The sequence below is a fragment of the Rutilus rutilus genome, assembly GCF_951802725.1.
Source record: "Rutilus rutilus genome assembly, chromosome: 15".
Classification (NCBI taxonomy): domain Eukaryota; kingdom Metazoa; phylum Chordata; class Actinopteri; order Cypriniformes; family Leuciscidae; genus Rutilus; species Rutilus rutilus.
This window is the reverse complement of record NC_140220.1, coordinates 2,537,710-2,550,713: the sequence shown is the minus strand read 5'-3', so window position 1 is coordinate 2,550,713 and position 13,004 is coordinate 2,537,710. Positions and strand designations below refer to the sequence as shown.

The 13,004-nt window shown below is 38.2% G+C and overlaps 1 protein-coding gene across 4 annotated transcripts in view; it reads right to left on the bottom strand.

Moving 5' to 3' along the window:
* The window catches only part of LOC311304620 (GDP-L-fucose synthase-like), a 36,456-nt gene extending 24,513 nt beyond the window's left edge, over positions 1–11,943 (bottom strand). Inside the window, exons 1-4 of one of the 4 annotated variants that reach the window (XM_084431755.1) lie at positions 11,787–11,902; positions 2,675–2,766; positions 557–753; positions 202–338 (exon numbers count right to left, since the gene is read on the bottom strand). In XM_084431755.1, coding sequence (XP_084287881.1) covers positions 202–338 — 137 coding nt within the window. In that variant the 5' untranslated portion in view covers positions 557–753; positions 2,675–2,766; positions 11,787–11,902. Of the gene's footprint in view, positions 1–201; positions 339–556; positions 754–1,845; positions 2,048–2,674; positions 2,767–11,786 lie in introns of those variants that run through there. The other 3 variants (XM_084431754.1, XM_084431753.1, XM_084431752.1) reach the window with 3 other exon arrangements.
* Positions 11,944–13,004: the final 1,061 nt, after the last annotated feature.

Genomic DNA, 13,004 nt, shown 5'->3' with positions numbered 1-13,004 from the left:
CTATTGATCTATAGGATTTATTTTAATATTTTGCTATTACAATTTAATATTGACTTGATTCATTTGTCGTCTATATAATTTGACATTTTATTTAATAAAATTTGTTATTCCTTATTCAAAATTTGATCTGTGACATAATCATTGCTCTTCTGCCTGGATCTCACTGCATCATGTTGTGATGTCTGAAGAGGGTTTTCTTACACAAGATTGGCATCTTTGGATGAGAGGAATATCCACTCTTCTCCTTCTCTCCTTTCACCCTCTTTCACCACTCGCTCTATGGCTCGTCCCACCAGTCCACTGCCACCCGTCACCAGCACACGCATCGGCCCGTCCATCTGAAAGAGAGAGAAATTAAGTTTGATGAACACTTCAGGGGTTAACAAATGTGTAAATACATCAGATATAGGTTTATATGATCTCAGTACTATCACATATTTTTTCTCTTCCTCTTCAGCTCACAATGAACTACATGCAGAGAAAACATGTCTGAGCACATGTAAACATGCCAATCTATTGGCAGATGGCAGGGCATGATGTCACACTAAAATTATACCTGTGCACATGAAAGGGCACGAATTCACATGTAATCAAATCTTTCGTCTGAAGGAGATGTGCAGGCATGCCTTGAAGTATGTCAACAAGAAATGCATGGCAAGTGGCAAGTGAAATGCATCTCGTTCTCCTTCTCAGGGAACCGGGTTGCAAGATGTTCCCTTGGAACTTTGATGCTGTGTGTTGGTGTTGTTGACGCTAAAGGGAACACGATACCCATTTTGGTAAATATTTAATTAATTAGTTAGTTGTTAATACAATACATAACAATACATTTACCCCAAAATTCAGCATATTAATACAAAATGAGTGTGAATTGTGCTAAAAAATAAACTGCCGGGATAATCACACAACGCGTGCCGTAGGCTACACGTCCAGTAATGATACGTCCGATTCGCGAACTAATGACTCATTTCAACCGATTCACTTTATTGAATGGTTAAAACAACTGATCTGTCCAACACTGAACTCACGAGACGTCTGAATCGGTGTATAACAAATCGGTAGCACTTTACAATAATGTTCCATTTATTAAATTCTATTAGTTAACATGTACTATTAATAAACTGCACTTTGTTAACCATTGTTAATGTTAATTTCAACATTTAGGCTACTAATAGCCTACATTATTGAAATAATTGTTTTATTTGTTAACATAGTTAATGCACTGTGAAGTAACATGAACGAACAATGAACAGCTGTATTTTTATTAACTAAGATCAACAAAGATTAATACAGCATATTAATTGCATTAGAGCTCCAAGTGCCAAGCAAAAAATGCAGGGACAGGTGTGGCAAACAAATCAGGTTCATCAGGTTTGATTATTAAGGCTTTTAATCGTCAGGATGCTGCTGGTCGTTCCGCTCTATTGGCAGAGTCAAATATAACACTGCATGCACCATCGCCAAAGAAGCTTGCCTTCACTAAATTTAAACCTATGTTGCAGCTCATGTAAAAAGAACGGAGTTGCGATTAACATGACGTATGCAAATGACAAATCATGTCAGGGATCTGATGGCGGCGGCAGTATCAGTAGCGGTTGCAGTCGCAGGTGGCTGTGAATTACTATGGCAAACAAACAGCAAATACGCAACAATTCAGGCATCTGCAGGGATGATATTTGTCAAGTATTTTGCAATATTGACATTCTACTGGCTCCGATTGTGCTACATGGCTGCCCGCCAAAGCCGCCCTACATGGACAATAAACAAACAAAGGACCAGTCCTAGACTCCAAAAATCTACATGCACACCAACGCAAATTCCACCAGAGTCTGGGTTTTCATCCACCTTCTCGGGCGGTCTTGTCGGTGTGATTTTTGTCCTCATGGCGGGCCTGCATGCTGTCGGAGTCCCTGCTCCTATTTGCGGTCGTCTCCGGTTTGCGGCGCTGCCGGTGTTGTGCCGAATTTCGACTCCCTGCCAGAATCTGACTCCCCTCGCGTGCACGCGCAATGACGTCACCACACTAGTCGCCGAATTTCGACTCCCCTCGCGTGTACGCGCATCAAATTATATTGAGTTAGGCCTACTTGGATTCAATAAATAGTAAAACAAAACGCACTAGGTCTCTATGTGAAGCTTTTATGCTATTTATATGATGATCTCATACCTGTTCCTTTTTCTGTTAATATCATTTTCTTCTCTCTTTCTTTTAGCCTACTTGTAGGCTATTATTATTTTATACTGTATATGTTCTTTTACTATTTGTTGTTGACTACATTTGTATATGTCTTAGACTATTGTCATGTTTATTATTTGTAATTTGATTGGCATTTAATAAAAAAAGTAAAAAACTAAATCCTTTACTGTTCATCTATAGTTTCCACACCTGTAATTCCTGTCTGCATTTAGTGTTTGTATACTGTGTGTGTGTGTGTGTGTGTGTGTGTGTGTGTGTGTGTGTGTGTGTGTGTGTGTGTGTGTGTGTGAAATTAATAAATAACAAATGAATATAAATAGGAAGTGAAACTGCTAAAAACATAACCTGTTTATTAGATCTAATGGCTGCGAGGAAAATGTTTGGTTGGGGTCGGGGTCGGGGTCGGGGGCATAAATTATAACCATATGTATTTATGCAGTGACACACATAAAATCACTATAATTTTAAACACAGCACCTGCCAAATTTATACTCTCCTTCCAATGTCAGCTTTGCAAGAGAAAACACATGAAACTCATTCTGATGACACCTTTGTCCATGGAGGATCCTCTGCAGAAAAGCACAAGTATTTTATGTATAGATTTAAGCAGCACCCGTCAAAACCATCCTCCCCCTCAAATGTATTACATTAACACACACAATTATACTGCACCTTATTGAAACTGAGCATTTTCACTGGACTACCTCTGCACCTAAATTAATGTATTAATGTGTCTATTTTTATTCTTTCTAAATTGTTTATGATTATTTGTACTTACTGTATATTTTTGTATACTTTATCTTTCACTCTATTATTACTCTAATTATAGATAATTGTGGTGCATACTAATATTCACTTTGTCCCTATGTTAAGACTGTGATGTGTGCCCTCGGTGGTACCACTGTGACTGCGCAAAAACATCGATGGAAGTCACCAACTACTTGTGTCCAGCTTGTATAAAATAAATGTATTTATTTTCAAGTGTTGAGCAGTAGTTTCTCTTTTTTTATTATTGTTTAGTTTGTAATCCTATTTAAGTTATTATTTTCCAACTTATGTGTTTTTGACCAGCTCATTGGAGATCACAATTCAAAAGACACCAACTTTGCACATACAATAAAAATTATTATTTTACTGTGACACATGTACATAACAGGGGGACCAACGGTGAATGCAATGAAATGACATTTTCATTGAGCAAACAATAATAAGAAAAACATTCCTGAATGATTTCACAGTTATAGGCGTTTTACATGTATTTCTGTTTTTTTTTTTTATCACCGAAATGCAGTTAATCATCCTGCAAACAGAAAGTGTGCACCATCATAAAATACATTTAAAGTTGTAGGTAAATGTTGAAACAGATAACAAGTGTTGTGTCCACTTCAGATAGTCACCCAGTTATACTGGCAAATATCAGCCAGAATGAACTGAAAGTGCCCATCACAATACAACATCAAGTGTAAAACAGAGAAATTATTTTAGCATCCATAGTAAGAGGTGTAACCAGAATGAGTTTCATTTGTCTTTGATTTTGCAAACCTGAAAAATGAGGGAAGTATGATTTATATAATTTGCTTACACCTGTGCTTTGGACAGGAAAATAATCCTGGGGTTTGATTTAAATAAATGTACTGGCAGAGTATATCTAAGAATAATATTATGTGCAGAATTAAGTAGAACTTATTGCACATGGTATTTGGACTGTCTATAGTAGTAAACAGTGCACAATGGGAATAAATGTTAAATATTAACATTTCATATTTGACTTAGGTAAGTTTAGTGCACTTAAACATAATGTCCTGTATGCCAGTGATCAGTTTTCGCAACGCTTTCTGGAAAACACTGATAATAAACACCTGTAAAAAAAAAAAAAAAAAAAAAAAAAGGCACCAAACTTTTTTTAAGTAACACAAACAGACGAAAAATAAAACAGTCGCACCGACGTTATTGCGCGCGTGCACGCGAGGGGGAGTCAGATTCTGTCAGGGAGTCGAAATTCGGCGACTAGTGTAGTGACGTCATTGCGCGTGCACGAGAGGGGGAGTCAGATTCTGGCAGGGAGTCGAAATTCGGCGACTAGTGTAGTGACGTCATTGCGCGTGCACGAGAGGGGGAGTCAGATTCTGGCAGGGAGTCGAAATTCGGCACAACACCGGCTGTGCTGGAGGGGGTGCTCCGGGAGCCGGGCTGCTGCTCACCGGGGAGCCATGCCTGGAGGTGTCGGGGAGAGGGGCTGCGGACGATTCTGGAGCTGTGCTGTGTTGGGGACTGCCTCGGGGAGCGACCATCCCCGTCTCGCCGACAGTTGTTGGTCCCCCGGGGCGGCTGCTCTGTGCGGTTGTGCCCGACTACCACGTACCCAGTCATCAGCGGAGTTTTCTGCACCACGGACTAGTTCACCGGTTAACAACCTACAATGCTCTGACAAGAGGTTTGTGTTTAAAAACTCTGGCCAACCAGCTTCTCATCAGCCATTGTCTTTCTCCATCCAAACTATTATTTTTCACCGGTGGGTAACTGATGTTAAAGCAAATGACTCTGATGAAAATGAAAATAAGTCTAAATATGTTTTAAGTAGGCCTACATCAAGACTTTTAATAACTATTCTCCTGTTTATTGGAAATGTTGAGCTAAATCCTTGGCCTGACTCAAATACTTTTTTGACAACTTTAGGCACATTGCATTTGTGGGGACTATATGCATATGCAAACTATACCAGATTTCTTACTGCTGTGCCGAACCACAGCGTATGTTTTTACCGATAACTCGCGAATATTTTCCCCATTCTAGATATCCAACCCCGATTATCTTCACTCCCCCATCTTTTTTGATCTTACCCTCTGAAGTATCTTCTTCTAGTCCTTTAGTCAAAACAGTAAAGTACAAAGAAGAAGACCTCATCCAAGAAAAAGTCCAACTAATTTATGTCAACTCGGTAGCACCAGAGGCTTTAAAATCTGCCATTTAAACACCCGAAACCTTGTTCCCAAACTAGACGAATTTAAAATCTGGCTTGCGTAGTCGAAAGCACATGTAATGGCAATCTCTGAATCATGGTTAACTCCTAATATTCTGGATTCTTTTCTTTCAATTGAAAATTATGAATTGTATCGTAAAGACCGCATTAGCAAGACCGGCGGCGGAGTGGCCTTCTATGTGAGTCGGAAATATGCACACTTAATATCAAAATTTGAAACCGAAACTGAAACATTAAAACTGATCCTACATTTTACACCTCAACATGCATTTACCATTATTGTCACTTACAAGCCCCCTAATGTCAGTGAAAGTTCTTATCTATCTCAGCTTTCTGACATAATTAAATCTGTTACATCAAAGGAGCTTGTAATTCTGGGCGATATCAACCTTGACTGGAATGATAGCTCATCAAAATCTTTAAAAGCTATTGCAATGAAACTCGGACTGTATCAATTAATTAAGGATCCAACAAGAATTGGCAAAACACGCAGCTCCATCTGGATCTTTTTCTCACAAATCAGCCTTCAAAATATGCAATGTCTGGTGTCATAGATGTGGCTATTTCAGATCATTCGCTCATCTATGCAGTTAAAACAATCTTACACTCTAAAAACTCCTGGGTTATTTCTTCAACCCATTTTCTGGGTTATTTGTGTTGGGTTAAAATTATGGGTTATTTTTTCAGAGAGTAACCATTTTCTGGGTTATAGGGCTAATATTTTGACCCAATTCATGGGTTGTTTGTGTTTCTGGGTTATTTTTCAAAGAGTAACCCATGTTCTGGGTTATAGGGTTGGCTTTCTCTCTCTCTCTCGCCCGCAGTCGTTCTGGAATTTTCTCACAACAGTCGTTTGAAATAACCGTCGCTTTCGCGCTCGATCCGTTTTGGCCTGTGCTTCATCGGTGCAACTTCATCTATATTCAAGGTAAGAGAGTATTTTCAGTGTTGATGTAATGTAAACTTTTCTGTGTCCATGTCCCTGTTGCTAGTTTATCACCATTTGCTAAAAAAATACGTTGAGAGTAACGTTAGCCGTGGTAATTCTGTGGTTGGCCATGTAGCCGTGGCTATCACAACATCTAGGACAACTCGAGGTAACGTTATCACATTTTGAACACGGTCCTGAGCCGTTGCTGGGTGTCGCGCATAGATATAACTGTTATACACTATATATGTATATATCTATGGGTGTCGCGGACAGACGCCGCCGGTGTGTGTACACTCATATAGAGAATAATGTGTTCGAATTTTAAAGACGCGGCACTGCGCTTCGCGTCCGGTGTGTGAGCCCTTTGAGAGACTGCACGTCCGGTGAGCGATACCTCGAGTTGTCCTAGAGACGCGACGCGGCGCCTCTCGTCCGGTGTGCAAACCCCATAGCCGCGGCTACAGAGCGACGAGGCAACACAATAGTTGAGTTATGTTTTCCAGCTGCGCCGTGCTTATCATATTATACAGTGCTCTACTGGCTGAAGTAGTGAGAGTTAAAGAAGCGGGTCAAGTCTTCAAATTTCGCACGTACACTTTTAGTAAGGTTCACGCACAGTTTTATAAATGAGACCCCAGATCTTGCTAAACAAACTTCACTCATTTGAACTGTCTCCATCTGTGATAGAAATGCTCTCTTCTTATTTGATGAACAGGTTGCAGACAGTCAAAATTAATCATGCCATATCCCAACCTTTAGTTTGTGACATGGGTGTTCCACAAGGCAGCATTCTTGGACCCTTACTTTTTCTTTTATACATCAATGATTTCCCTCGAGTGTGTAAACACTCAAAATGCTTACTGTACGCTGATGATACTGTGATTTTTCTCTCTGATGCAAATCCTAATGTCATAAATTCCAAACTATCATCTGATCTTCACCTCTTACATTGAATTTCCATGTATGTCCCTCTTTGGCGAATGTATTTTCAAGATGGAGGCGCAACATGGCTGCCGCCATTCGAGCGACTCGCTCGTATGTATTATAAATGGCAGATTTTACGCTTACGAGAATACTTTATTAGTTGGTGGAAGTAATTACACATGAATGAGCACATATACTTTTGATAGAACAAAGTGTTTTTTGCTATGAATCAACTTAAAAAGTTACACAGTGTAGCTTTAAGTCCGTGAGACCGTAGAATGTCCCATTTGTAATTTTAGGCCTCAGAAGGGTGCTCGCGAGCGCCCCCTTTGTGGTCGATATGCGCCCTCGATGTGGACTTTTGCCGAGCCCGCACTGATAAGACACCCCTCGCTGCAGCCTGTAGCACGATGACGGATCTCTGGGTCATAATGCGCTGGTCTTAAGTGACATGTATGCTCAATATCTTTTTTTTTCTTTTTTTTAAACAACAAAACAATACAACATACAATTTTAGAGCCAGGGGAGCAAAGAAAACACACACACACACACACACACACACACACAAAAAATCAAAATAAATAATAATAAATCACAAGAATACAAGACCTTTGTATCAATCAAAGATTTTGAAGACAGTACACAAATTAACCGTCTTAATAGCTTTTCCATTAGTACTAGAATGAATAGTAGAAAAGTGATTTTCTAATTCTTTAAGGAATCCTGAGAAAAGGGGCTTTTTGTTAGAAAACTAACACTTATGGATGTGAAATTTGACTAATAAAATTAACAGATTAATTACAAAAGCCTCCTTAATCACACTGTTATCATACTTTGAATATCCAAAAATTACATTTTCAAAATGCAAAACTAAATTAGAGAGTACATTTTCCTTAATAACCAGACACTTCATACCATAACTTTTTCACATGACTAAAATGCCAGAAAATGTGGGGTACTGTTTCCAAGTGCAAAGAGCAAAACGAGTCCCAAATGTATTAGGAGGGTAAATTTAGGGATTAAAGTGTTATTTTATGTGTTTTTCTGTAAATGGAAAGATGTTGTTAGTTAATGTTAGTGTTTAATATTCAGTTATGTTAGAAACTTAAAGGACTTTCTGTAATGTTTTTGAATTTTGTGGTTACCATTATGCAGAAGAGTGGCGACTGTGTTTAGTTTAGGGCTCCGGGCACTCAGTATACTCTACATGCATTAAACCTCTTTTGCAGACCTGCATAAGTAATATTCAATATTAGCTAAAATTATAATGTTGGCGATTATAGGCAGGGCAAAAATTAAATGTAGTCAACCTGACAAAACTTTTTCTAGCAGGAATGACTAAATGAATTTAAGTTCATACAACAAGATTACAATAAATCATTTCAAACAAATTAGATTTTGTTGGAAAAAAGTCATTCATTTTCGTGGAAAAGGTTTCCTTAATTTAATCAAGTTCGTTCAACAGCTTTTTTTTTTTGAGTGATCCATATCACAACAAAATCCAGTTACCAGACATCTTTTAAACGTTCCTGATAAAATGACAAAAACTAAAACCGTCTTTAACATCTGGCTTCAGAGAGATCTTTCATTATACAGTCCTTTTATCTAAGGTGGAAGGGCTCTCTCGCTTTGTATACCCTGCTCTCTCTCTGTTTATCAATGCTTATAAAGCTATAAGGGAAATTAACTAAATATTTTGGGATTTCATTTGGGGAAAAATAGGCCTCACAAATTGAAAAGAGAAGTACTCTCTAATTCCAGAGGTGAAGGTGGCCTTGACTTTTTGGATTTTGCTGATACTATATAAACACCTTTAAAGTAAACTGGCTGAAAAGATGCCTTGTGAATTCAGTGTCGTTATGGTTTTTCATTCCTAATAATCTTCAACAAACTCGGTGGCCTGTCTTTCCTATTAAAGTGTAACTTTTTACCTAGCAAGTTACTCATTTCCTTATCTAACTTTCATCAGCAATGCCTTCTCTCGTGGAAATTGTGTTTTCCCCCCACAAAGTTCTCCTTTGGAATAACGCGGATATAACCGTTAGAAATAAATCTCTCTTTTTTCCTAGATGGTTTAACAATAATTTGAATTGCATTCTATCTGTCTTTGATGATTCTGGTCATATTCTAACTTATATGCCATTTTTGAATCTCCATAACTTTCCAGTTCCACCAAAGGAATATAATACCTTGATAAAAGCTATCCCAGCAGGCTTAATTCAATTAATTAAAAATCACCTTAACTTCAGTAAAGGTAATAGTGTTTATCCGGCTTTACGCTTGGGCGAGATAGATTTTTTAGATCGAAAATGCAACAACAGACATATTCAATTTTTCAAATGAAGAGACAGATTACTCCAAGGGGTAAATTCTATTGGGGATCCCTTGTAACAAACGTAATTTGGAGAAAGGCCTGGCTTTTTGCCTGGTAAATTTTGTGTATCCAACAAAGTTAAGGAAATTCATTATAAAATCCTTTATATCCTGTTAACTCATCCATCTCTAAATATTCTGATATTGATGAGACTTGCTCTTTTTGTGGTTTTGTTGAGGAAACTGTCACCCATTTATTTTGTGAGTGTAATGTAACCAATAGATTTTGGACTGAATTGAGTGCTTTTGGTTTTGGCCCTACAAATGTGACCTACCTTCATTCTCAGAGAGGTTATCTTTTATTATGAAAACCCAAAGCTGATGTCCCTTGAACATGTTGTTAATTTCCTTATCTTGTATGCACAATTCTTCATCCACGAGCAAAAATGGCTTTAAGTCTCCTTTGAGCTTCCCTCTTTTTCTTACTGACCTTAATTCTTTTATTTCATCCCTTAGACTTATAAATAACAAAAAAAAGTGCAATTTTTTTGATGCATTATGATGATTTATTCAAAGATATGACTTAACCTTGGTGTTATGCTTTTCTTTTCTTTTCTTTTTTGTTTGTATAATTACATAATGTGCTGTATGCAAATCCAGGATATTTTTTATTTTTTTTCGTATCATTGTTTGTTCATTGTAAGAGATACAACCTTGATTCACTTCCCTGAGCTTGTAATTATGTGTAAGTTCTGCAATTAAAAAAAAAAAAAAAGAAAAGAAAAAAAACGTCTTGGCACTGATGCGGATCTGGATCCCGCACCAGACTTCTTCCCGACAGTCATTACGTCACGAAAGTGCGGACTCGCAGGAAGACCACGAGTGCTTAGGGTGCCATATGGGACAGGGCCAGAGGGTCACCACAACGGAAGGAAGCGCGCGTCCGAGTGAGGACTGTGCGCGAGCCACAAGAGAACACTGTATCCGCGCCACTGATCGCAAGCGGCAGCGAACACTTTGATCACTTGATTTAAAAAAACAACACATTTCAGTGCTAGATCGCCTCTTATTTAACAAACGAACGTAACGAATGCTCTGCCAGTTAACAGGAGATGTTTTATTTATTTGTATTGGTAGGCTACATTCGTGCCGCGAGATGTTTCAAAAGTGGTAGCCTAATATCGAACTTAGCAAAAAGTGGTGACCCATCCGCAAATTACGCCTATATGCTTAAAAATCTAATCTAAAAATGGCATATGAACCTGTGCTTTAAAAAAACATAACGTGACCTTAGAATCGAACATTTTATCGGATTGAGGATTTGGAGAATCGTGACACCCCTATTCATTATGTTCAGCTGTGCACTAACTATCCTCATTATCATGTGTGCCTAAGTTCTGTTCCGTTTGTGTTTCTTTGTTCGGTCTCGTCTGTGCATACGTGTGGTTGCGCAGTTTATGCCTTGTTCTGTGGCCGCCTTTTGGATTATCTATTAAAGTATTTACATTGATATCTTCATCGTCGTGTGACAACCACCATCTGTGACAAATGTATTATATTGTTTTTCCGTTAAATAATGCATAAAAAATCTAAACTGCAGGGTTTTCTACAGTATGTATATACAGACAAAAATATATACATCTTAAATGCCTTATAATACTTTTCATCAATGAAAGTCAATGCATAAAATGACAATACAGACTTTAACACTCAATGAATTTTATAAACTCTTTTTGAGCTCAAAAAAAAAAAAAAAAGGGATGTTTTCTGCAGCTTAACCCATTAACTGTAAAGAAAAAATTCAGCAGATTCACTATTTAACTATTGAACCCTTTAGGTCAGCCAGAATACATAGCATTACAATGCATCAAGATGAGAGAAGGTAAAAGCATGAAAGATTTTCTTAGCATCATCCAAAGTTAAAAAGGACGAATCTTGGCAGTATTTCTCCGATGATAAAAGCAAGTGTTTGTTACTTTTGTCAGTCCAAAATGACACCCTTCTTTCTTAAAGGGATAGTTCACCCAAAAATGAAAATTCTGTCATCATTTACACTGTTTGGTTACAGACATTTTTCAAAATATCTTCTTTTGTGTTCAGCAGAAAAAAGAAATTCTTAAAGGTTTGAAACAACTTGAGGGTGAGTAAATGATGACAGAATTTTCATTTTTGGGTGAACTATCCCTTTAAACTGTAGGGCTGAGGAACCCGATCCAGCAATCCTACCTACCAAATCCTCTCCCGCTCATGTTTCTAACCCACAATAAGAATTTCAGTTTTGTCTTTGTTACATTTAAAAAAAAAATTGTTCATCTACTTTACAATGCTGGACAGACAACCTCTCTAATTCAACACTGTCTCTGAACTCAACTGAAATGAATAATTGTATATCATCAGCAAAAAATAATAATTGATCTCATATTTCTGATTAATTGCGTTACCTGCTCTCTGGCTCGTTGGCTGCCGCTCTGTGAGTTATAAGGAAATGCAAAAAAAATAAAATCCTGCTCACTGGTTTATGTTACACACACACACACACACACCTTAAGGACGGTGTTCTGAAATATTCAGTGTCTGATATTTTTGCTTACATTGGGCGGAGCTTACATAAATATTCTCTTGTTTCATTTTAAAAACTAGGAGGAGCAAGACCATTTTTGTTTAGATGTAATACCAAAAATAGCCGCTGGGTGACGCATATTCCATTGAAATTTCAGACTTTCAACTTCACACCATATTCTTCTACTGATTATAAACTTTAAAAAGAAATGTCTTAACCTGCCTTTTAAAAATATGAATGCTGGTAGCCTCTTTCACTTCATTTGGTAGACGTATTTACCATCTTTCACTTGGATGGTTGAGCGTATTTGCTCTTACCACATCCCCTTCCACTACGCTGTAAGAAGAAGAGTAGCATATGGGGATGTGGTGAGAGCAAACTAGGTCAACCAGTTCTACAACAGGTTTGACTGCCCTGGTCCCGCTGCTATGGCTTGCCCTACACCCGCACCGTACCCCCCACCTACTTGAATCTGTTCGCCGCCATATTTACGACCGATCTCGCCTGGTATGGCCGCCCAAACGGCCCATTTGAATGAGAGAGAGAGACAGAGATACCTGGAGAAAATTTCTATTTTAGGCTCCGATCCTTATTTGTTACCCCTAGTTTTCTTTTGTCCATTATTATCTGCCTCAGACTTGCCCCAACTGGCCTTCCATGATATATATATATCTTGTGCATAACCCCTCCCCATACAGTGGGGATCGCTTGAAGGCTTTCAAGAGTACCGATGCATATCAATATGCTGTGGCTGGATGGGTGAAAGACGTGAAAGTGCGGCACCTGGCCACCAAGGATTTATATTTAATCATGGGAAATGTAGAAAGAAAATTCAAATGTATGATTTTGGTGGTAGTTTGCTCTGACTTGGTAGCAAGTTGTTAGCTAGCTAAGTGGCTAACAGCTGGTAGCTTGCCAGCTGTTAGCCACGGCTCACGGCTAGCTGTCATTAATCTGGATAATGTTCTTTAATGTCAGATGTGTTTTATACTCATTGAAAGAACATGAAGGGAAGGAATATCATGAATATCATTAATAAACATGATATTTATCAGAATAAATATGATTGGACTTCAAAATCAGTTTACTGTACAAATGT